Source organism: Pan troglodytes, chromosome 9 (genome assembly GCF_028858775.2).
Source record: "Pan troglodytes isolate AG18354 chromosome 9, NHGRI_mPanTro3-v2.0_pri, whole genome shotgun sequence".
NCBI classification, from domain to species: Eukaryota; Metazoa; Chordata; class Mammalia; order Primates; family Hominidae; genus Pan; species Pan troglodytes.
In genome coordinates, this window is record NC_072407.2 from 28965213 (window position 1) to 28992315 (window position 27103).

The 27103-nt window shown below is 36.5% G+C and overlaps 1 protein-coding gene across 2 annotated transcripts in view; it reads left to right on the forward strand.

The window, feature by feature from the left end:
- Positions 1–27103, forward strand: part of LUZP2 (leucine zipper protein 2) — a 580933-nt gene that overhangs the window by 409919 nt on the left and 143911 nt on the right. For both annotated transcript variants that reach the window (XM_009460116.5, XM_521872.8), the window contains exon 7: positions 7289–7351. In XM_009460116.5, the coding sequence (XP_009458391.2) occupies positions 7289–7351 (63 nt within the window). The remainder of the gene's footprint in view (positions 1–7288; positions 7352–27103) is intronic.

The window sequence follows — 27103 nt, forward strand, 5'->3', positions numbered from 1 at the left end:
TGCTGAGCTAAGTTGAAGCGAGTCTGGAAAATGTCACTAGATCAGTGGTCCTGTGTCCAGCCCAAACTAAGATTTGTTAAAGAAGGTGAAAACTCTCCTTGAAAAACAAGAAAAAATCATTAACACAAATACAAAAAAAAAAAACAGTAACACAAATACAAAATAACATGCAATGTAACAATCCATTTTATAATATCTTTCCTATAATATTATATATGGCATGAATAGAAGTGTTTAATACACAAAAACTAAAAGATGATGTTCCGTAGGATGAAAAATTAGCCTAAATGGTTTGTAGATCTGATCTAGTGTAGCATTTCATTTCTTTGTATTTTTCTATTTGAATACAAATAGACTTGTACATTGTTTATATTTCCTAGGTTTTGGAAATAGTATAAATGTGGTTTGTGCAGGTTGTGAGTATTACTTACAAGAGGGTAGCAAGGTAGAATGATGTTTTGAATAAGAAATATCTAGATTGAAGTTATATTCTGATATGATTTATATGTGTTCAGGGTTCACATGACACTCATGTATATGAAAGAGAGGAAGCTCCTATAAGAAATATCTGTGGTGCACAGAAGTAAAAATGGGCTTACCTTTATTGTTTAGTCTGTCAGTTCAAGAATAATTCGCATTTTTTCTTCATCTCAATGCCTTTGAGAATATATTATCCCTGAATTGTTAGATACTTCATGTATTAGTGTTGCCTAATATTGAAATGTATTGTTATGCCTACTATTGAAATGTATTGTAATAGGTTCATTGCAATTTATTTGCTGTATGTCATTATGTATTTATGGAATAAATTTAGAGCTTAACATTCTCGGTAATGGGGCAGGCATGTGTTTTTGTCTGTCACAATACAATTTCAAAACAATATGGTGGCAAATTTAATTATTTGATTCACCATCACTACCAAAAACAAAATACTAATATATTTTCTTGGTTAGGAGCTAAAATGGAGATTGCCTGTTAGATCAGTGACCCTCAACTGTCAGTATTCATAGAATAAAATATCTAAATCCCATTGACACCCAGAAGATTGCCATTGTTTTAATTTGCCAGAGGATAACATTCACAAGGGAAGCTACTATAAACACCATCTACCAAAATCATCACTCCTATTTTATCAAAGAAATGCTGTTTGAACATGAAATTATAGGAAGCAAAAATCTCAGACTGAAAGATAATCTCCTGAATGGGATAAAAAAGCTGAGCTAAAATATCCTATCATGGCTGCCTACTTTTTCATCTTCCTTGTCTTTTCTTATAGAGACAATGTTATCATTATTAGCAACTTTAATTTTGCCGTGAAATCTTCCTATGAAAACTTTATGACTCACAGTCACCAACATCTGGAACTGTATTTAAAATCACTAATTGTTTGAAGGTTATCCTTTTGATAATTTTAGCTTTTCAAAATGTTGCTAACAAGTTAAATAAAACAATCTAAGTGTTAACTGGGTTTTGAATTAATATATATTATAAAAAAGAGATGTACCCACCCAGAATGCATTTATTCTTTGCATAATCTTTCCTTAAATCCTCAGACAGGAAGTTGCTTTTTTGGTTTTTTTTTTTTTTTTTGAGACTGAGTCTCCCTCTGTTGCCCAGGCTGGAGTGCAGTGGCACGATCTAGGCTCACTGCAAGATCCGCCTCCCAGGTTCATGCCATTCTTCTGCGTCAGCCTCCTGAGTAGCTGGGACTATTGGACTATTAGCCCGCTACCACACCCAGCTAATTTTTTGTATTTTTAGTAGAGACAGGGTTTCACTGTGTTAGCCAGGATGGTCTTGATCTCCTGACCTCGTGATCCACCTGCCTCGGCCTCCCAAAGTGCTGGGATTACAGGCATGAGCCACCGCACCCAGCCAGGATTTTGCTTTTAACTGAAAATTACAAGAGTGCTAGAAACAAAGAGATGAGTAACTGTGAGGAAAACCCCTAAAACATTTTTTTAAAAAAATGTATATATAATGATAGCAAAGGTCAAAAAAATCTAGTCATTCAAGGCCATCAAATGCAGAAGGTTTTATTGTAGTTCCTGAATGAATCATTGAATAATTGATGTTTTGATAATAATTCCAAGTTATGTGGAAAATTTTAAATGATATTCTGTACATTCAGAATATGCACTTTAATTATGTTTTAAAAATGAACACCTCAAATAGTTAAAAGGCAACCATTCTGACACTTGAAAGATAGAGCATCAATTATGTGGAAGAATTGACATGCAGTTTGGCAACTCATGTGCACCATATGTGGTAGTAATCTCCCACTCTCCATTGATATTCATCAACATTAGTTTGAGGGGAAAAAAAAAAAAAAGAAGAAAGCCTGTTTTCCTGAGAAACCTGGTTGTAAACGAGTCCTGGACAGCAGATTGGAAAAGCAGGGAGAAAATGCCAGTCAACTGTGCATTTGAAATTGTGAGAGATATAATAAATTATTGTTTTCTAAAATCAGCAGCACAAAATAATGATAACCATGTAAAGCAGAATTATCTTAGACGGCCTCCCCAGCCATGTGGAATTGTGAGTCAATTAAACTCTTTCCTTTGTAAATTGCACAGTCTCAGGTATTTCTTTATAGCAGTGTGAGATCAGACTAATACAGTAAATTGGCACCACAGGGAATGGGGTGCTGCTGTAATGATACCTGAAAATGTGGAAGCGACTTTGGAACTGGCTAACAGGCAGAGGTTGGAACACTTTGGAGAGTTCAGAAAAAAACAAGAAGATGTGGGGTAGTTTGGAACTTCCTAGAGACTTGACAAATGGTTTGACCAAAATGCTGATAACGATGTGGACAATGAAGTCCAGGCTGAGGTGGTCTCAGATGGAGATGAAGAACTTGTTGGGAACTGGAACAAAGGTGATTCTTGCTATGCTGTAGCAAAGAGACTGTCAGCATTTTGCCCCTACCCTAGAGCTCTGTGGAACTTTGAACTTGTGAGAGATAATTTAGGGTAACTGGTGGAAGAAATTCATAAGCAGCAAAGTGTTCAAGAGGAAGTGGAGCATGAAAGTTTGGAAAATTTGCATACTGACAATGCAATAAAAAAAAAAGAAAGAAAGAAAACATTTTCTGGAGAGCAATTCAAGCCAAAGGCAGAAATTTGCATAAGTAATGAGGAGCCCAATGTTAATCACCAAGACAATGGGGAAAATGTCTCCAAGGGACGAGGAAACCTCCATGGCAGCCCTTCCCATCATATGCCCAGAGGTCTAGGAGGGAAAAATGGTGTCATGGGCTGGGTCCAGGGCCTCCCTGCTCCGTACAGCCTCTGGACATGATGCCCTGCATCCTGTCTGCTTCAGCTCCAGCTGTGGCTAAAAGGGGCCATGGTACAGCTCAGACCATTAATTCAGAGGGTGCAAGCACCAAGCCTTCGTGCCTTCCATGTGGTATTGAGCCTGTGGGCACACAGAAGTCAAGAATTGAGGTTTGGGAACCTCCGCCTACATTTCAGAGGATGTATGGAAATGCCTGGATGTCCAGGCAGAAATTTCCTGCAGGGGCGGAAGCCACATGGATAACCTCTTCTAGGGAAGTGCAGAAGGGAAATGTGGGTTTCGAGCTCTACACAGAGTCACCACCGCATCACTGCCTAGTGGAGCTGTGAGAAAAGAGAGCCACCGTCCTTCAGACTCCAGAATGGTAGATCCACTGACAACTTGCACCGTGCACCTGGAAAAGGCATGGGCACTCAATGCTAGCCCATGAAAGCAGCCAGGAGGGGGGCCGTACCTTGCAAATCCACAGGGTGCAGCTGCACAAGGCTATGCGAGTCCACCTCGTATATCAGCATAACCTGGATGTGAGACATGGAGTCAAAGGAGATAATTTTGGAACTTTAAGGTTTAATGACTGCACTATTGGCTTTCAGCATTGCATGGAGCCTGTGGCCCCTTTGTTTTGGCCAATTTCTTCATTTGGAATGGGTATATTTACCCAATGCCTGTACCCCCATTGTATCTGGGAAGTAACTAACTTGCTTCTATTTTACAGGCTCATAGGCAGAAGGGAATTGTGTTCTCAGATGAGATGTTGGATTTGGACTTTTGGGTTAAAGCTGGAATGAGTTAAGACTTTGGGGGACTGTTGGAAGGACTGTTTTGAAATGTGAGGACATGAGATTTGGGAGGGGCTGGAACAGAATGATGTGGTTTGGCTTTTTGTTTTTACCCAAATCTCACCTTGATTTGTAATCCCATAATCTCCACATTTCAAAGGAGGGTCCTGGTGGGAGGTAATTGAATTTTGGAGGCAGTTTCTCCCATGCTGTTCGCTTGATAGTGAGTGAGTTCTCAGGAGATCCAATGGTTTTTTAAGCATCTGGCATTTCCCCTGCTGGCACTCACTCTCTCTTCTGCCACCCTGTGAAGAGGTGCCTTCCACCATGATTATAAGTGTCCTGAGGCCTCCCCAGCCATGCAGAACTCGGAGTCAATTAAGCTTCTTTCCTTTATAAATTACACAGTCTCAGGTATTTCCTTACAGCAGTGTGAGAACAGACTAATACAGAGAGTAAATTAACATAATAAGACATAGATGCTGTACTTGAAATATTATTTTGAGTCACTTGGGAAGCTGAGGACAGACAGTGATGTAATAAATGTGATTCTGAAGTAGAAGAATAAAGTCAAACTGAGGGTTCAATGTGAGTTTTCATTCATAAAAGCCATTGGCAACTAGGTACACTCAATCATGTCTCTTTTCTTCTTATGCATCATGCATTTCACCTTCAGTATCCATATCAAAAGAAAGGTGACTTTCTATGGAAATGAAAACAAATCAATTACCCTGTGAGAAACCATAAATTCTTGCTGCTGCTTTGTACAGAGTTAAGTGATACAGAATTATTAACATATCTCACTCTTAACTTACCCTTCCTTTCGTTTCCTTTCCTTTCCTTCCTTTTCCCTCTCTTCCTTCCTCTCTTTCCTCCTCTTTCCTTCTTTTCCTCTCTCCCACTTCCTCTTTACCTCCCCCTTTCTCTCTCCTTCTCTTCCTGTCTCCTTTTCTTTTTTTTTAATTTTATTTCATTTTGTTTTCTTTTTGTTCTTTCTTGTTAACTTCCTGATTCAATGGATCATGAAATGCAGGTGTCTTATAATAGAAATATCTGTGAAAAAACTGTGTTTCCAATATTAGAACCTTGTAGTGGTGCATCATTGACAACAAATTCAAGTTTCCACTTGAATCAATCATACTTATAGCATTGAACAATGATTGAAAAATTATTGTGCCATTATAACACAGCTCCCACTTCACAAATTGAGTACATTGCATAATTAGAAATATTCTGGGGCTGGGCATGGTGGCTCACATCTGTAATCCGAGCACTTTGGGATGCTGAGGTGGGCAGATTGCCTGAGCTCAGGAGTTCGAGACAAGCCTGGACAACACAGTGAAACCCTGTCTCTACTAAAATGCAAAAAAAATTAGTCTGGTATGCTGGTGTGTGCCTGTAGTCCCAGCTACTCAGGAGGCTGAGGCAGGAGAATTGCTTGAACCAAGGAGGCGGAGGTTGCAGTGAGCTGAGAATGTGCCACTGCACTCCAGCCTGGGCAACAGAGCAAGACTCCATCTCAAGAAAAAAAAGTTCTGAATATTATAGAAAACTGAATCACAATAAACTTGCAGTTGGTTCAGTGGAAAACATATACATGCATTGTAAGCTTGGAAAATTATATTTCTACCATATAGGCAGACATTCTTTATTAAAAATGGGCTTGTATATCAACACAGTTTACTAGCATGTAATAGTGACATAAGGATCATGGGTTTATTACCTACTGCAGCCAGCTGCTTTTAAAATTTAATTTCATCGAGATAAAATTTAATTTTATTGAGATTTATCTAGTTTAAGTGTACAGTCTGATGGATTTGACCAATGTATAGATTCAAAACATAGAATTTTTTCATTACCCTCCAAAATGTCTTCTTGCTATATTACACTGAATCTTCACCCCCACCCTCAGCCCATGTCAACTACTAAACTGATTTCTGTCCCTATTTGTTTGCCTTTTAGAATGTTTTCCAAATGGAATCGTACAAAATATAGCTTCTAGTTACTGGATTCTTTCACATGGTATAATGCTTTTGAAATTTGTCCATGTTGTTCTGTAATTCAGTACTTCATTCCTTTTTCATTGCTCAGCAGTAGTCTAGTACTCCATGTCATGGATATACTACAATTTATCTCTTCATTTCTTATTAAACATATATGCTTTATCTAGCTTTTGGCTATTATGAATAAAGATGTCCTAAGCATTTTTGTATGTGTTATAATTCTTCTTGGGTAATTACCTAGGACATATTGCAGTGTAATGCAATGTACATATGTTTAATTTTATCAGAAACTGTCAGTTTCCCCAAGTGATGATACTAATTTATAATTCCACTCAAATACATTTTAAGTATCAATTTTTCCTTCATGTGATCATGCTAATCTATTTATTTGTCTCTCTCTGTGTGTGTGTGTGTGTGTGTGTGTGTGTGTTATTGGTTATTGGTGGTAGTGGTTTTCTTTTTCTGTTTGTTTGTTTTTTGCCTGAGTAAAGAATCAGTACCTATAATTTTAGGTACAGAAATACAATAATCTGAAGTCCTTATATTTAATGTTAGTAATTGGGACTGTCCTGAAAAATTCAAAATACATCATCATAACTCTGTGACTTAAGGGACCGTAATTAAATGTGGTAGTCAAAGCAAACTGCTGAGAAAGATTTTCTTTTTAAGTATTTTCCTATTAGTGATGGCCCTCTTAAAAAGTGTATTGCTCTAAAATGCAAACAACATTCAGCTCAGCGTGTTAGTATTGTAGCAGCTTTTCTTGCTTCCGATCACATTTGCTTTTACCTGGACATATGTCAAATTCAAATTTATTCCAATTTAATTAAAAAAAAGTAATTGAAAATAAGTAGTAAAAAAATGAGGCATGCATATGTACAGATATAATTAGCATCTAAAATTAGATTGTTGGCCATGCCTGGGTGACAGAAATTTTGTGTGTTTAGTTGTGGATTGGAGGAAGAACAATAATTGACTTTCTTTAAATAACATTTTAAACAAGCTTCGGTTTTTCTCTTTCTGCCTAGGATGTCCAGAGGTCTGACTCTCAAAGCAGAGCTAAGGGTTTCTGCTTTACTTCTAAACTAGTTGGACTGTGCTTTGCTTGGCTGCAAAATGTATTCCTGTGAAGTCTGAAAGTATTTTAATCTTCAAGTTTGAAAATATAAATGAGTTACACAACTTATCCATGTTTTTGCCTTACAGTCAAAAAAAATCCAAGCCCAGCTGAAGGAGCTTCGTTATGGGAAGAAGGATTTATTATTTAAGGTGAGTCTCTTTTCTCTCTTTTTCCTGAAACTTGCTAGCCCAATACCTAAAATATCAAAAACATTATTTAGGTTAAATTTATTTTCTGGAATTTCTCATGAATTGGAGTTGCATTTGACTGCATTAGAAATACTTTCATTTTCTTGACAACTTAATTAATGGAGATAAGTGGAAGTATTATTTCCTACATTCATTCTTAATCAAAAGCATGCCTCATTCCAGCAGGTTAGGAGTGTATAAAACAAATCCTGGTTCCCCAGAGTTCATGAGCTGCAGATATTAAGCTGAGAGACTTACACAAAGGTAGATCATACAAGGACTTTTGAATCTTTTAAATTTATTTTTCAAATCAGAATTTTAGAAAGAAATGTTAGAAGACAATGAGACAGTTCAGTAATATTCAGTGTTTTACTTGTATGTAATATGCCAGTTGAATATAGATTAGTAATGCATCAACTTTCAGGTATTATCAAGATCAGGACTTGCTGAAAGTTTTTATGACTTAAAATATGAGATATATTGTATGTAAACCTTGTTATTTCATGTTATTTTACATTTTATGAAATCAGGAGACCTGAATACAAAGGGACTATGAAGTTAGAATTAGAATTCCTTTAATGTATACAATACCCACAAAAACTGTTCTACTGTAGGACTTTTATTAACTCAAATAACAAAAGGGCCAGAAGCATGACAATGTTATGATTTATTTCATAGCTCAACAGTGTCAACAAACCTCAGGTTTGTTTTTCATTGTCCTCTACATCACTCCATATAACAACCCTCAACTTACTGACTTATTCTAAACCTTGGTTCCTCATAGAATCATGATGGTCGCTAAAGATATACATATTGTGTCTTCATCAAACTATGTACACAATCAAAGCAGAAAAAGGAGGCATTTGTCCTTCAAGGTCATTATTTTTTATGAAAGAGGAGAATTTTTCAAGAAGATTCTCCAAACTAGATTATGCATCCATGCAAAGGTAAAACCTTAGCATTTTTAGCAATTTTAGATTCTATTGTGAAAGACTGTTTCTTTTACAGATAAGTAATAGAAAGGAAGTTGCTGTGGGAGGCAGCCAGTGGTTCCTGCTATAATGTATTCATTCACTCATCCTGATGGCAGCACACTTATCTCGTTTACCTACTAATATATCAGCAGTGCACAGTTTAAGTCTTGAATAAACATATGTTGATGATAGATAGATAGATAGATAGATAGATAGATAGATAGATAGATAGATAGAGATGTCAAGGAAGTAGACAATAGAAACTCAACTATTAGGTTGGTGCAAGAGTAATTGAGGTTCTTGCCATTAAAAAAAATGGTAAAAAACCACAATTACTCTTGCACCAACCTAATAGCACTAAAGTATCTATTACCACAGACATTCAGCCATGCACCTTTGAAAATGAGTCGACAAACTGGCGAACCCTGAGATGAGTAGTAGATTCTATTTCACATACTTTCCCCTTAGGATATGTTCAATTTTGAATAGATTTTATTTTATTTTATTTTATTTTATTTTATTATTTATTTATTTATTTATTTTTTTTGTAAATGTAGACTTTGAAGAAGTAATGCTTGCCGTCAAAGCATTTACATTTCATCCTAAAAATAATGACACATGCTGGCACTTGCAAGGCATAATGATGAATTAGGTGTCCTTATTAATGCTTGAGAGCTGCCTTTAGCTTGGAAGAGGCTTTTAGCTGAAGTACAAATCCTTCACTAAAGATAGAGGTGAGGCCTAACTGTTAGGTGCCCAGAGACTTGAGTTACTTTATATCCTCCTTGATTCCATTTGGAGCTGATATATTCTCTAGAATACCTAATCTCCATTTTAGTGCTCTTTTTATTTTTTATTTTTTTTATTTTCTTTTAAATTATACTTTAAGTTCTAGGGTACATGTTCACAATGTGCAGGTTTGTTACATATGTGTAAATGTGCCTTGTTGGTGTGCTGCACCCATTAACTCGTCATTTACATTAAGTATATTTCCTAATGCTATCCCTCCCCCCTCCTGCCACCCTGCAACAGGCTATGGTGTGTGATGTTCCCCTTCCTGTGTCCACATGTTCTCACTGTTCAGTTCCCACCTATGAGTGAGAACATGTGGTGTTTGGTTTTTTGTCCTTGAGATAGTATGCTGAGAATGATACTTTCCAGCTTCATCCATGTCCCTACAAAGAACATGAACTCATCCTTTTATATGGCTGCATAGTATTCCATGGTGTGTATGTGCCACATTTTCTTAATCCAGTCCATCATCGATGGACATTTGGGTTGGTTCCAAGTCCTTGCTATTGGGAATAGTGACACCATAAACATACGTGTGCATGTGTCTTTATAGCAGCATGATTTATGATCCTTTGGGTGTATACCCAGTAATGGGATGGCTGGGTCAAATGGTATTTCTAGTTCTAGATCGTTGAGGAATGGCCACACTGTCTTCCAAGTGGTTGAACTAGTTGACCACTAGTGTTAAAGTGTCCCTATTTCTCCACATCCTCTCCAGCACCTGTTGTTTCCTGACTTTTTAATGATCGCCATTCCAACTGGTGTAAGATGGTATCTCATTGTGGTTTTGATTTGCATTTCTCTGATGGCCAGTGATGATGAGCATTTTTTCAAGTGTCTGTTGGCTGTGTAAGTGTCTTCTTTTGAGAAGTGTCTGTTCATATCCTTTGCCCAATTTTGATGGGGTTGTTTGTTTTTTTCTTGTAAATTTGTTTGAGTTCTTTGTAGATTCTGAATATTAGCCCTTTGACAGATGAGTAGATTGCAAAAATTTTCTCCCATTCTGTAGGTTCCCTGTTCACTTTGATGGTAGTTTCTTTTGCTGTGCAGAAGCTTTTTAGTTTGATTAGATCCCATTTGTCAATTTTGGCTTTTGTTGCCATTGCTTTTGGTGTTTTAGACATGAAGTCCTTGCCCATGCCTATGTCCTGAATGGTATTGCCTAGGTTTTCTTCTAGGATTTTTATGGTTTTAGGTCTGACATGTAAGTCTTTAATCCATCTTGAATTAATTTCTCTATAAGGTGTAAGGAAGGGATCCAGTTTTAGCTTTTTACATACGGCTAGGCAATTTTCCCAGCACCATTTATTAAATAGGGAATCTTTTCCCCATTTCTTGTTTTTGTCAGGTTTGTCAAAGATCAGATGGTTGTAGATGTGTGGTATTATTTCTGAGGGCTCTGTTCTGTTCCATTGGTCTATATCTCTGTTTTGGTACCAGTACCATGCTGTTTTGGTTACTGTAGCCTTGTAGTATAACTTGAAGTCAGGTAGCATGATGCCTCCAGCTTTGTTCTTTTGGCTTAGGATTGACTTGGCGATGCGGGCTCTTTTTTGGTTCCATATGAACTTTAAAGTATTTTTTTCCAATTCTATGAAGAAAGTCATTGGTAGCTTGCTGGGGATGGCATTGAATCTATAAATTACCTTGGGCAGTATGGCCATTTTCATGATGTTGATTCTTCCTACCCATGAGCATGGAATGTTCTTCCATTTGTTTGTATCCTCTTTTATTTCGTTGAGCAGTGGTTTGTAACTCTCCTTGAAGAGGTCCTTCACATCCCTTGTAAGTTGGATTCCTAGGTATTGTATTCTCTTTGAAGCAATTGTGAATCAGAGTTCACTCCTGATTTGGCTCTCTGTCTGTTATTGGTGTATAAAAATGCTTGTGATTTTTGGACATTGATTTTGCATCCTGAGACTTTGCTGAAGTTGCTTATCAGCTTAAGGAGATTTTGCGCTGAGACGATGGGGTTTTCTAGATATACAATCATGTCATCTGCAAAGAGGGATAATTTGACTTCCTCTTTTCCTAATTGAATACCCTTTATTTCTTTCTCCTGCCTGATTGCCCTGGCCAGAACTTCCAACACTATGTTGAATAGGAGCGGTGAGAGAGGGCATCCCTCTCTTTTGCCGATTTTCAGAGGGAATGCTTCCAGTTTTTGCCGATTCAGTATGATATTGGCTGTGGGTTTGCCACATGATTATCTCAATAGATGCAGAAAAGGCCTTTGACAAAATTCAACAGTGCTTCATGCTAAAAACTCTCAATAAATTAGGTATTGATGGGATGGTATCTCAAAATAATAAGAGCTATTTGTGACAAACCCACAGCCAAAATCATGCTCTTTTTAGATTTGACAAATGTACTTCTTTTTTAAAAAAAAATCCTAAATATTATTTATCATTGAAGAAAAATTTCAAAAAAGTGTCAAAAAATATAAAGCCAAACTTAAAATCCCGTGACCAGAACAAATGCAAACAATATTTTGACATATTTCATATTTCTGTCTAGTTCCCTTTGTATGAATTATATCTGCCTGGTGATTGATATATATACACATATATCTCCATTGCAATATATATATATGTTCTATATATATGTTCTATATATATATATAGAACATATATATAGAACATATATATAGAACACATATATAGAACGTATATAGATATATAGAACATATATAGATATATATAACATATATAGATATATATGTTCTTTATATATATTCATAATATATATTATATATAAGTATATATATTATATATTATGAATATATATTGTATATGTTATATGTTGTATATATTTAATATATATTCATAATATATAATATATATAATATATATTCATAATATATAATATATATAATATATATTCATAATATATAATATATATAATATATATTCATAATATATAATATATATAATATATAATATATTCATAATATATAATATATATAATATATAATATATTCATAATATATAATATATATAATATATAATATATTCATAATATATAATATATATAATATATAATATATTCATAATATATATAATATATAATATATATTCATAATATATTATATATACTTATATATAATATATATTCATAATATATTATATATACTTATATATAATATATATTCATAATACATAATATATATACTTATATATAATATATATTCATAATCTATAATATATATTCTTTATATATTCATAATCTATATATTCTTTATATATATACTTTATATATATTCTTTATATAGATTCATAATTTGCAATTTAAATACACAAGGATAGCTTTTAATTTTATATAGATATACCAAAGGTTACTTAACCTTTCACTTATGTGTAGGTATGTTTATACACGCATACATATATATATATATAATGATTTAAATTTACATTATGATGAAAAATACTTTCTTATTTTTAACTTGAGTTATAGTTTTTATGAAACATGTATCTAACTATCAAGTAGTTCATGAAAATTATTTTAAAATATTAATTATTGCTACCTAGTACAGGTGATTTTCAAAAGAAATATAGTAGTTTACTCTCCCATCAGTACAATAATAACAAGAAAAATGTTGAATTTAAGAATTATTTTGTACTGGATGTTTTATTAAAGAAACAAAAATAAATAATTGGTTAGCTAAGAAATTTTATGAATGAATAAGTGCTACACAACCGTGACAAGTTGTATTGCTTTAAGAGATTATAAAGTAAAGTGATTATTTTGATTATAAATTTTATTATTGGATGGTTTAAAGATTTAAGTCACTTTATTTTCTTTGCTTACTTTTTTTGGGGAGGTAGGGGTAATTAAAAACAATGTTTACAATACTCCCAAATCACAAAAAATTCAATCTATCAACTTCTCTGTTGAGATACATAATGGCAGACATTTTGATAGTTTTGTGATTGTGTTTGTTGTTTATTGAATAAAAACAATTTTAAATTACCATGTGTCATTCAGTGTTTGAAATAAAATGGTGGCTTAGTTAAATTACTGCTTCAGGGAATTGGTAGTCCAGTTATTAAAAATATACTATAGTGATACATTTGGCCCTGTGTATTGGTACTTTCTATATCCATACAACTGTGAATCAAAAATATTTGAACGAAATTTAATTCAGCAATCTCACTATTGGGTATCTACTCCCCAAAAAAGAAATAATTAAATCAAAACTTATCTGCACTCACAGGTTTATCACAGTACTATTCACAGTAGGAAATATACAGAATCAATTGTAATATTCATCAACAGATAATGATAAAGAAATGTGGCATATGTACACATACGGAATGCTATTCAACTATAAAAAATAAAATCATGTCTTTTGCAGCAATACAGGTGAAACTGGAGGCCATTATCTTAATTAAGTGAAACAACCCAGACACAGAAATAAAAAAGAAAAAACCTGCATGTTCTCACTTAAAAATGGAAGCTAAATAATGTGTACACATGGACATAGAGTATGGAATGATGGATAATGAATACTCAGAAGGGTTGTGGGGAAGGAAGGGACTGGAAGATGGGAAATTATTTAATGTGTATCATGTACATTATTTGAGTGATGGATACACTGAAAGCCCAGACATCACCACAATGCAATATATTCATGTAACAAAATTGCACTTACACCCCTTAAATGTATACAAATAAAAAAGAAAATATTTTTAAAAACACATAAAAATAATATATCCATTAAAAATAATACAGTAGAAATACAATATTTACATAGCACTTACTTTGTATTAGGTATTGATATGGCTTTGATGACTGGAGGAACACCAGGGTTCTTGGTCTCCCACTGATAGGATTAACGACAGGGACACAGGTGGAGTGGTTTTAGGAATGAAAAGTTTAATAGGCAAGAAAGAAGAAAGAAAGAAGAAAACAGCTCCCCCATACAGAGACAGAGGGAGGGGGGCTCGGATCAAAGAGGAACCACATGTGCGGCAGAAAAGTGGTTGCTTATATTGGGATGCTGGAGGAGGCGGTGTTTTGTTTGCACAGGGCCCAGGGGATTGGTTTGACCAGGTGTGTCATTTATGTAGCTTCCAGAAACCTGGCCCTCCCACCTTAGTCCTTTAATATGCAAATGAGGGTCGCCATGATGTTCTGAACACCTGGTGTTATCTGGAGGTGGCCATTACACTTGGCACAGGTGGCGACAAGGAGAAGATGGCGGGAATTGCCATGTTGTCCATGTTAGGTGGACCTACTTTCTAATCGCCGGCATTTGCCTATTACAGCTTGCCAGCCTGGCTTTTAAAGCCGCATTTTTGTTAGAAAAGAAATGGTTTGGGGGTTACTTTTTATTACAGGAAAATTTCCACTGAGAACCTTTACCCTTACTTTCTCCCTAAAAATTATTTCTTAATAACTCCTATATTAGTATTATATGCAATCTAGGCATTGAAACATATACAGGAAGATGTGCATATATTAAATGCATACAATATGTCATTTTAAATATGAGATTTGAACGTCTACAGATTTTGGTGTCCGTGGAATTCCTGGAAGCAATTCCCTGTGTAACCAAAGGAGTACCGTATATATTTAGCGTTTTTACTTTACTCAGGTCTGTAATGTGTCACTTCATTTGACCCTCACCACAACCCCTATGAGAGAGGAAAATTTATGTGATCTCTTTCACAGTGAAAGAATTGAAGTCTAGAGGAATTTGACATTTGTGGCCACTAACATGTTTACCTGTAAAGCATTTTTACTAGCAGAGTGAAGCTATCGCCATGGATATTAATTATTTTTTTTTAAGTGGAGCTGACCTGTTGGGGCATCATGAATTAAGTACATTTGCAGGGTTTTATACTTAGTCCTTTGATAACTATCCCTATAGCATATGTTTATATCATTGGATCAAAATACTGTCTTAATTGTTCTGGAATGTGTGGTGATAGACTAGATGCACTCATTCCTGCTGAAATTCAGACACCACAGTGGCATGTGTCATCATTGTTATTTTCTCTAAATCTAGAGGTATTTAACTTGGTACCTCTATTGTCATCTGCTCTTGAAGAGAGGGCATTGCAACCTGAATTTCCATGTATGTATAACAGAGTGTCAGATTATTTCCTGATGATTCCAGATATCTATAAGGGAATTTTGTAAAGTAGTTTTTCCTTAATTTTTAAACTCTTGAGTAATTTAATTTTTGTGCATCTGTCTCATTAATTTAAACTTATGTCATCCACATGTTAAACTAATTTTTAATGAGCAAAATGCTTTTCAGTGCCATTTACTTCTAACAAGTGTGAATTTATTTCCAGTTAAATGAGGTTTGGTGCCAAAATGTAGACAACTTACAAATGAGGTGTGAGGCGTTAACAATATTATTTTCTTACATGATTCCAGAAGCTGTAAGCTTGTCAAATCACATTCATTTGTGCGTCAAAATAATTATATGAGTCAGACAGGGAAGATAATATTGTTATCTTATGGATTAGAAAACCAAGACCCAGAGAAGTTATAAGAGTTTTCTGAAATTATGGGACTAGCAAGTGGCATGGTTATATCTTTTTTTTTTTTTTTTTTAGAGGGAGTCTCGCTCCATTGCCCAGGCTGGAGTGCAGTGGCACGATCTCGGCTTACTGAAAGCTCCGCCTCCCGGGTTCATGCCATTCTCCTGCCTCAGCCTCCTGAGTAGCTGGGATTACAGGCGCCCGCCACCACGCCTAGCTAATTTTTTGTATTTTTGGTAGAGACGCGGTTTCAAGGTTTTAGCCAGGATGGTCTCGATCTCCTGACCTCGTGATCCGCCTGCTTCGGCCTCCCAAAGTTCTGGGATGACCGGCGTGAGCCACCGCGCCCGGCCGGCACAGTTATATCTTAATCGAAGTATTTTGATTCCACGATATCGTATTTTTCCTAGCTTAATTTCTACTTTGTATTTTAAGGTGATTTACAGATTATATCTTTTAGAAGTCATTTCTTCTAATGTACTCAAAGATCTGTGAAAGAAAAATCAAAATCTTCGGTCCCCAAACTCAATTTGCCAAAGGAAAAAGTGAAACTTGAAAACTGAGTCTCTCCAAACTGCCTCCCATTTTGTCTTGAAGCCATAGCTACAAAGACAGGATTCGGCTGGGCGCGGTGGCTCACGCCTGTAATCCTGGCACTTTGGGAGGCCGAGGTGGGGGGATCACCTGAGGTCAGGAGATTGAGACCATCCTGGTCAACACGGTGAAACATCGTCTCTATTAAAAATACAAAAATTAGCTGGGTTTGGTGGCGCATGCCTGTAGTCCCAACTACTTGGGAGGCTGAGGCAGGAGTATCACTTGAATCCGGGAGGCAGAGGTTGCAGTGAGCCAAGATCGCGCCACTGCACTCCAGCCTGGCACAGACGAGAAAAAAAGACAGGCTACAAACTTCCCCAGGGTGCTCCCTCTCAATGTGCTCACAAGATAATTCCTTGTGGGCCTCAAGGTCTTTATCCTAAAATGGTTGAAAGTCACCCTGACAATGTAAATGAATAGCTTATTTTCACAGGTAAGGGACAGAAATAGGACTAGGAGTCATCTCTCAGCTCACTTGAGATGAATTCATATTTTGCTGCTTCCTCTACTCTGTGTTTACTTTATCTTAAGTAAAAATGCAGATTCACTAAGAAGGAGATGAATACCTCGTTGACTGTTATTCTACCCTCTCTTTCTTCGTTTAAAATATGGATTCAGTGAGGGCTGATCAAAGCCTCAAAAGAATGCAACTGCTTGCCCCCCACACCCAGCCCCCACTCCCCGGCTTTTTTTTTTTTTTTTTTTAATTGAGACGGAGTCTCATTTTGTCGCCAGGCTGGAGTGCAGTGGCGTGATCTCGGCTCACTGCAACCTCTGCCTCCCGCGTTCAAGTGATTCTCCTGCCTCAGCCTCCCAAGTAGCTGGGACTACAGGCACGTGCCACCACGCCCAGTTAATTTTTGTATTTTTAGTAGAGATGGGGTTTCACCATGTTGGCAAGGATGGTCTCGGTCTCCTGACCTGAGGTGATCTGCCCGCCTCTGCCTCCCAAAGTGCTGGGATTACAGGCGAGAGTCACCGCACCCAGCCCGCTTGCCCCTTTTATTTACTCTCCCCTTTTTACTTTCCTCTTTACTGCACGTTCCTGCCCGCAGAATGTTGAAATCTCCCAAATGCTGTTTGGAAGAAGCACAGATCACAGATGTTCCTATGATTTTATGATCCTTTTTCCTGGACATTTACTCAACCTTGGCAAAATCCACCCGTAAATCAAAAAGTATATGAGACTGGTTTCAATTAATTTAGAAGTTTATTTTGCCAAGGTTAAGGACATACCTGTGACACAGCCTTAGAAAATCCTGAGAATGTGTGCTCAAGGTGGTTGAGCTACAGCTTGGTTTTATACATTTTAGGGAGATATAATACATACATGTAAGATGTTCATTGGTTCAGTTCAGAAAGGTGGAACAACTTGAAGCTTAGGCTAGGGAGATGATAGGTGGATTTAAAGATTTCCTGATTGGCAATTGGTTAAAAGAGTTTATCTAAAGACCTGGAATCAACAGAAGTCAGTGTCAATGTTAAGATAAGGGGTTGTGGATACTAAATTTTTTAATATGTAGATGAAGCCTCTATGTAGCAGGATTCAGAGAGAATAGATTGTAAAAGTCTATCAAACTTATGGTGCGAAACTCTTAGTTAATTCTCTCCTGGCTCAGAAAAAAAAATCTGGAAAGGGAAAAGGATTCTTTACAGAATATAGATTTTTTTCCCACCATAGACAGCTTTACATGGCCATTTCAAAATATGTCAAAGAAATATATTTTGTGGTAAAATATTTTAATTTATTTCAGGGCCTACTATTTGTCATGTTGGTATCTCTTATTGCTACAAAGAGTCTGCTTTGCCAGTCTTAAGGTTTCTATTTTAGTGGTAAATGCTGGACAGCTGTGCCTGGATTTCAACAGAAAGAGAGGATAATGAGGCATGTCTGACCCCCACCTTCTCATCTTGGCCTGAAATAATTTTTCAGGTTAATTTAGGAATGCCCTTGGCCAAAAGGAAAGTCCATTCAATTGGTCAGGGGGCTTAGAGTTTTATTTTTGGCTCCTATACTCTACCAGTTTAAAAGAACCAACAGCTTAGAAGTAAATTCTGTGCATAAGAAACAAGAGAAAGTAAATTGGCTTGTCAAAATCAACCCAACTTTGTAGCCTTATTCCTTGTATGCTTAAAGCACAAAAGCCTACTAGCCTCACTTATTTTTTCATTATTCACTAGCTAATGGAGAGGAGATGCATGTTTTAAAAGATCACACATTTCTTATCAGAAACAATGACAAGTGAAATTCTAATAAACATGAATTTTTTTCTCCAAAATGTGAGAATTCTTCAAATAGAATGACTAAAAGTCTCGAAATTTATTTTTAAAATTATTTTAATTATTTTTTTAATTTAATTCTTTTTATTTCAATAGGATTTTGAGGATCAGGTGGTGTTTGCTTACATGAATTAGTTTGTTAGTGGTGATTTCTGAGATTTTGGTGCACCCATCACCCAAGCAGAGTACACTGTACCCAATGTGTAGTCATTTGTCCCTCACCTCCCTCGCACTTTTTCTTTTGAGTCCCCGAAGTCCATTGTATTATTCTTATGCATTTGCATCCTCCTAGCTTAGCTCCCACTTATGAGTGAGAATATACAATGTTTGGTTTCCATTCCTGAGTTACTTCACTCAGAATGATGGTCTCCAAATCCATCCAGGTTGCTGCAAATGCTATTATTTTGTTCCTTTTTATGGCTGATGAGTATCCCATGGTGTATGTTTGTGTGTATATACACACATATGGAACCAGCCCAAAGGCCCATAAATCAATAAGTGCATAAAGGCAATGTGATATATATGTGTATATATATGTGTGTGTATATATATATGTATATATATGTGTGTATATATATATGTGTGTATATATATGTATGTATATGTGTGTATATACATGTATATATGTGTGTATATATATATGTATATATATGTGTGTGTGTGTGTTGCTGCTATAAACGTGTGTGCAAGTATCTTTTTTGCATAATGACTTCTTTTCCTGTGGTTAGATACCCAGAGGTGGGATTGCTGGATCAAATGGTAGATCTACATTTAGTTCCTTTAAGGAATCCCCACACTGTTTCTCATAGTGGTTGTAGTAGTTCAAATTCCCACCAGCAGTGTAAAAAGTGTTCCCTTTCCACCACATTCACACCAACAACTATTTTTTTTCTTTTTTTTTGATTATGACCATTCTTGCAGGAATAAGGTAGTATCACAGTATCACATTATGGTTTTAATTTGTATTTCTCTGATTTTTAGAAATGTTGAGTATTTTCTTATATGTTTGTTGGCCATTTGTGTATCTCCTTTTGAGAATTTTCTATTCATGTTCTTAGCCAAATTTTGATGAGATCTTTTTTTTTCTTTTTTCTTGTTGATTTGTTTGAGTTCCTCATAGATTCTGGATATTAATCCTTTGTCAAAAATACAAAAATATAGATTGTGAAGATATTTTCTTACTCTTTGGGTTATCTATTTGCTGATTGTTTCTTTTGCTGTGCTGAAGCTTTTTATTTGAATTAAGTTCCATCTATTTATCTTTGTTTTTGTTGCATTTACTTTTGGTTTCTTGGTCATGACGTCTTTGCCTAAGCCAATGTCTAGAAGGGTTTTTCCAACGTTATCCTCTAGAATTTTTATGGCTTCAGGTCTTAGATTTAACTATATGATCCATCTTGAGTTGATTTTTGTATACGGTGAGAGGAGTATCCAGTTTCATTCTTCTATTATGTGGCTTATTTGTATATTAGGGTGTCCTTTCCCCACTTTATGTTTTGTTTGCTTTGTCGAAGATCAGTTGACTGTAAGTATTTGGCTTTATTTCTTAGTTTTATATTCTGTTGCATTGGTCTATATAACTATTTTTATACCAGTACCATGTTGTTTTGGTGACTATGGCCTTAGAGTATAGTTTGAAGTCAGGTAATGTGGTGCCTCCAGATTTGTTCTTTTTGCTTAGTCTGGCTTTGGCTATGTGGGCTTCTTTTGGTTCCATATAAATTTTAGAAAATTTTTTTCTACTTTTGTGAAGAATGATGGTGGTATTTTGATGGAAATTACACTGAATTTGTAAGTGGCTTTTGGCGGTATGGTCATTTTCACAATATTGATTCTACCCATCCATGAGCATGGGATGTCTTTTCATTTGTTTGTTTTGTCTATGATTTCTTTCAGCACTGCTTTGTAGTTTTCCTTGTAGAGACCTTTCACCTCCTTGGTTAGGTATATTCCTAAGAAGTATTTTATTTTTCTTGCAGCTATTATAAAAAAAAGTTGAGTTCTTGATTTATTTATCAGTTTGATCACTGTTGATGTATGGCAGAGCTACTGATTTGTGTACATTTATTTTGTATCCTGAAACTTTGCTGAATTTAATTATCAGTTAGGGTTTTTTATAAAATCATATCATCAGCAAACAGCAGCAGTTTGACTTCCTCTTTACCAATTTGGATGCCCTTTATTTCTTTCTCTTGTCTGATTGCCCTGGCTAGAACTTCCAGTACTATGTTCAATAGAAATGGGGAAAGTAGACACCCTCGTTTTGTTCCAGTTCTCAGGAGGAATGCTTTCAACTTCTCCTTGTTTAGTACTGTGTTTGTCGTCATAGATGGCTTTTATTACATTAAGGTATGTTCCTTCTATGCTGATTTTGCTTAGGGTTATAATCATAAAGGGATGCTGGATTTTGTCAAATGTTTTTTTCTGTGTCTATTAAGGTGATAATGTAATTTTTTAGAAAAATTCTTCCTGTGTAATGTATCACATTTATTAACTTGCATATGTTAAACCATCCCTGCATCCCTGGTATGAAACCCAGTTTGTCATGGTGGATTATCTTTTTGAAATACTGTTGGATTTGGTTAGCTAGTATTTTGTTAAGGATTTTTGCATCTGTGTTCATCAAGGATTTTGGTGTGTAGTTTTTAAAATTTTATGTCCTTTTCTGGTTTTGGTATTACTGTGATACTGGATTCATAGAATGATTTAGAGTGGATTTCCTCTTTCTTAACATTTTGGAATAGTGCAAATAAGATTGGTACCAATTCTTCTTTGAATGTCTTATAGAATTCAGCTGTGAATCTGTCTGATCCTGGATTTTGTTGTGTTGTTTGCAATATTTTATTACAATTTCCGTTTCACTGCTTGTTATTGGTCTCTTCAGAGTTTCTGCTTTTTCCCAGTTTAATCTCAGAAGGTTGTATATTTCCAGGAATTTAAATATTTCCTCTAGGTTTTCTAGTTTATGCATGTAAAGGTGTTCATAGTAGGCTTGAATTAATGATCTTTTGTATTTCTGTGGTATCAGTTATAATATATCCCCTTTCATTTCTGATTAAGCTTATTTGGATTGTCTCTCTTCTTGGTTAACCTTGCTAATGGTCTATCAATTTTATTTATCTTTTCAAAAAATCAGCTTTTTGTTTTATTTATCTTTTGTATTGTTTGTTTTAATTTCATTTAAATCTGTTTTGTTCTTTGTTATTTCTTTTCTTCTGCTGGGTTCAAGTTTGATTTGTTCTTGTTTCTCTAGTTCCTTGAGGTGTGACCTTAGATTGTCTATTCGTGCTTTTTCAAACTTTTTTATGTAGGCATTTAATGTTATGAACTTTCCTCTTATTACTGCCTTTGCTGTATCCCAGAGGTTTTTGTTGGTTATATCACTATTATCATTCAGTTCAAAGAATTTTTAAATTTCCATCTTGATATCATTGTTTACCCAGTGATCATTGAGGAGCAGGTTATTTAATTTCCTTGCAATTGTATGGTGCTGAGGGTTCCTTCTGGAGTTGAATTCCAATTTCATTCCACTGTTTTCTGAGAGAGTACTTGACATAATTTTGATTTTCTTAAATTGACTGACACTTGTTTTGTGGCCCGTCATATGGTCTATCTTGGAGAATGTTCCATGTGCCGATGAATAGAGTATATATTCTGCAATGGTTTGGTACAATGTTCTGTAAATATCTGTTAAGTCCATTTGTTCTAGGGTATAGTTTAAGTCCATTTGTTATTTGTTGACTTTCTCTCCTGATGACCTGTCTAGTGCTGTCAGTGGGGTACTGAAGTGTTCTACTATTATTGTGGTGCTGTCTATATCATTTCTGAGGTATAGTACTTATCAGTAGTTACCGTCTTATAAATTTGGGAGCTCCAGTGTTAGGTGCATATATATTTAGAATTGTGACATTTTCCAGTAGGGCAAGTCCTGTTATCATGAGATAATGTCTGTCTTTGACTTTTTTCATTGCTGCTACTTTAAAGTTTGTTTTGTCTGATATAAGAATAGCTACTGTTGTTCACTTTTGGTGTTCATTTGCATGAAATATCTTATTCCACCCCCTTACCTTAAGTTTATTTGAGTCTTTTTGTGTTGGGCGAGTCTCTTGAAGATAGTAGATACTTGGTTGGTGAATGTTTGTGCATTTTGCCATTCTGTGCCTTTTAAGTGAAGCATTTAGGCCATTCACATTCAATGTTACTATTGAGATGTGAGGTACTATTCTAGTCATCATGCTATTTGTTGCCTGAATACGTTTTTTTCATTGTGTTATTGTTTTATGAGTCCTGTGAAATTTATCCTTTAAGGAGATTCTATTTTGATGTATTTTGAATATTTGTTTCAAGGTTTGGAGCTTCTTTTAGCAATTCTCATAGCGCTGGCTTAGCATTGGCAAAATCGCTCAATATTGTTTGTCTGAAAAAGATTCATCTTTATTTATGAAGCTTAGTTTCACTGGATACAAAATTCTTGGCTGATAATTGTTTTGTTTAAGGAGGCTAAAGATAGGAACCCCAATCCCTTCTAGGTTGTAGGGTTTCTGCTAAGAAATCTGTTGTTAATCTGATAGGTTTTCTTTTCTAGGTTACCTGATGCTTTTGCCTCATAGCTCCTGAAATACTTTCCTTCATCTTGACTTTAGATAACCTGATGACTATGTGCCTAGGTGATAATCTTTTTGCAATGAGTTTCTCAGGTGTTCTTTGAGGTTCTTGTATTTGGATTTCTAGATCTCTAGCAAGGTTGGGGAAATTTTCCTCAATTATTGCCTTAAATATGTTTTCTAAACTTATAGATTTCTTTTCTTCTTCAGGAACACTAATTATTCTTAGGTTTGGTCATTTAATATAATCCCAAACTTCTTGGAAGCTTTGTTCATTTGTTAAAAATTCATGGCTGGGCACAGTGGCTCACGCCTGTAATCCCAGCACTTTGGGAAGCCAAGGTGGGTGGATCATGAGGTCAGAAGATCGAGACCATCCTGGCCAACATGGTGAAACCTGTCTCTACTAAAACTACAAAAATTGGCTGGGCATGGTGGCGTGTGCCTGTAATCCCAGCTACTTGGGAGGCTGAAGCATGAGAATCGCTTGAACACAGGTGGCAGAGGTTGCAGTGAGCCGAGATCATGCCACTACACTCCAGTCTGATGACAGAGTGAGACTCTGTCTCAAAATAAAATAAAATAAAATAAAAAATTCTTTTTTATTTATCTTTGTTGGATTGGGTTAATTCAAAAGCCTTTACTTTGAGCTCCGAAGTTCTTTCTTCTTGTTGTTTGATTCTATTCCTGAAGGGATGGGTTGCCCCTCCACACCTGTGGGCGTTTCTCGTTAGGTAGAACGAGAGACTTGGAAAAGAAAGAGACAGACAAAGTATAGAGAAAGAAAAATAGGCCCAGGGGACTGGCGTTCAGCATACAGAGGACCCATATTCCTGAGACTTTCTAGTGTCTTTTGCATTTCTCTAAGTGTGTCCTTCACTTCCAGAAGCCATGGTTGTTTATATTTGTGCTGTCTTTTTCTCTGGAGATTTCTTTGTCCATATCCTTAGACTTTTGTTTGTTTGTTTGTTTTGAATTTCTTTAAGTTGGTATTCACCTCTCTGGTACTTCCTTGAGTAGCTTAACAATTGACCTTCTGAATTCTTTTTCTGGCAATTCAGAGATTTTTGTCTTGGTTGGGATCCTTTGCTGGTGAACTAGTGTGGTCTTTTGAGGGTGTTACAGAACCTTGTTTTGTCATATCACTGGAATTGTTTTCCTGTTTTTTTTGTTTGTTTGTTTTTGTTTTTTCTTTCATTTGGATATACTATATCAGAGGGAAGATCTGGGGTTCAGGGGTTACTGTTCAGATGATATTATTCCATGGGGTTCTCCATTAATGTGGTGTTCACCTCTTCCCATAGGGATGTGGCTTCCTGAGAGCTGAACTGCAGTGATTGTTATTTCTCTTCTGGTCTAGCCACCCACCAGAGCTACTGGGCTCCTGTCTGCTGCTGGGAAGTGTCTGTAAAGAGTCCTGTGATGTGATCCATCTTCAGGTCTCTCAGCCATGGATAGCAGCACCTTCTCCAATGGAGGTAGCAGTGAAGAGAAGTGGATTCTGTGAGGGTTCTTGGTTATAGTTTTGTTTATTACACTGGTTTTGTGTTGGTTGGCAGCCAGCCAGGAGATGGCACATTCAAGAGAGCATCAGCTGCAGTAGTACATGGAAGATACAAGCTTGCTCTAGGGTCTCCTGGAGAATATTCGGGTGTCTCAGGCAGTGGGTGGGGCCATAGTGCTCCCACGAGATTATGTACTTTGTCTTTCGCTACCACAGGGGGTAGAGAAAGACCTTCAGGTCGGGGGCAGGTTTAGGCCTGTTTGAGCTCTGGCTCTTCTTGGGTGATTCTTGCTGCAGCTGCTATGAGGGATAGGGTTGTGGTTCTCAGACCAATTGAATTATGTTCCCAGAAGAATTATAGCTACCTCTGCTGTCATGCAGGCTGCCAGGGAAGTGGGGAAATGTTGGCAGTGAAACTGGCCTCACCCAGCTCGCACACAGCTCAAAAGGCTGCTCTCACTCCCACCATGCCCCCTCAACATCATCAAATTTATATCCAGGCAGCAGGTAAGCAGGACTGAGAGCTTGCCCCAGGCTACTGGCCTCCCCACTGAAAAGGCAATCGGGTTTTCAGGTTTCACGCCTCCCTGCCTGCCGCAGCTTCTGTGTAGTGGCTGCACCTTCTGTTTGCCTCTCTCTCGGGTTCTGTCCAGGAAACTCTGCATTCAGTCAGAATTGTTACAAAGTACAGCTGGATGTTTCCTTCTCCCTGTGGTCTTTTCCCAATTCCTCTGGCAGCCCTCCCCAAGGACCCCTGTGAGACCATGTCAGAAATGGCTTCCCTGGGGACTGAGTGTGCCCACAGGGCTCTTCCTGCTGCTTCCCCTACCCCTATATTTAACTCAGCTCACTAAATTTGTCTCAGCTCCAGATAAGATCAAATCATTCTCCCATGATCTGGACGTTCAGCTTCCCCAGTGAGGATGTGTGTTCAGGGGTGCACAATCCCCCTTTCACACTTTCACACTTTCGGTGCTCAGAGTTTTTTGACTGTCTCCTGGAGCCTGCAGGAGTGATCTGCTTCCTTCAAAGTATGTGGGGATTCTCTTGGCTTTCCTGTTAGTTCCTGTGGTAGTTTGTGGAGGAAATTTTCATGATGTGAGTCTCCATATGTAGCTCTGTTCGTCTGAGTGGGAGCTGCAAATTAGTCCTGCCTCCTATCCACCATTTTCGCTGGAATCTCAAAGTATTGAAATTTTAAAGAGAATTTGGGTAAAGAAACTAAGCTCAGAGTTTTAAAGTAACTTATTTATGACTACAAAACTTCAATATAAGTCTCCTGACCAGGTTTATTCATTTGTTCAAAAGTATTTATTGTGCATGTGTTATCTATCAGGCACTGAGAAAATTGTTTTTTCTATTTGACCATGAAGCCTTCATGCTTTAGTAAGGGCTTCAGAGTCAATGGATGCATTTCAGGAAGATATTAATTCTGCAGAATTTGTTCATAATGATTATAGATTTACATAAGGCCTTTTTTTGAGAAGAGTTTGTAAAATGTTTCAGATACAATTTAAATGGCTTGCATACTGTCATGCGCATCTGTGTGAAGAGACCACCAAACAGGCTTTGTGTGAGCAATAAATCTTTTTAATTACCTGGATGCAGGTGGGTTGAGTCCGAAAAGAGAGTCATCAAAGGGTGGTGGTATTATCATTAGTTCTTATAGGTTTGGGATAGGCGGTGGAGTTAGGAGCAATTTTTTGTGGGCAGGGGGTGGATCTTACAAAATGCATTTTCAAGGGTGGGGAGAATATTACAAAGTACCTTCTTAAGGGCAGGGGTTGGGGGGAGGATATTACAATGTACCTTCTCAAGGATGGGGAGGGTGTATCGTACAAAGTACATTCTCAAGGGTGGAGGAATATCACAAAGTACATTATCGCAAGGGCGGGGAGGGTGTATTGTCACAAAGTCAACTGATCAGTTAGGGTGGGGCAGGAACAAATCACAATGGTGGAATGTCATCAGTTAAAGCAGGAACTGGCTATTTTCACTTCTTTTCTGGATCTTCAGTTGCTTCAGGTCATCTGGATATATACACGTGCAGGTCACAAGGGATATGATGGCTTAGCTTGGGCTCGGAGGCCCGACACATACATCCAAAGTTTAACAATTTAGAAACCATTGCTTTACAGATTTCCCCTTACCTTCTGTCATTCTAAACACGTTTAGGTATTGATAAAAGGAGGTTTCTCTGGCTATCTTTGGGCATAAAACACACTTGTTCCAAGTTTCTATTATTTCCCGTTCTTACTCTGTTCATTTATTTGAAAACTGAATGTGTTCCATAACTGCCAGGCTTATGGTTTATTACTAATTTTAAGAAAATATTATTATAACTTTAATAACATACTTAAATTTTACCTTTCTTATTTTAAATTTTTCCATTCTCACCAAATTTTACCATTAAATCAGGATTTGAAAAAAAAATGTTGTGACATATTACATAAGAAAACAAAACATTT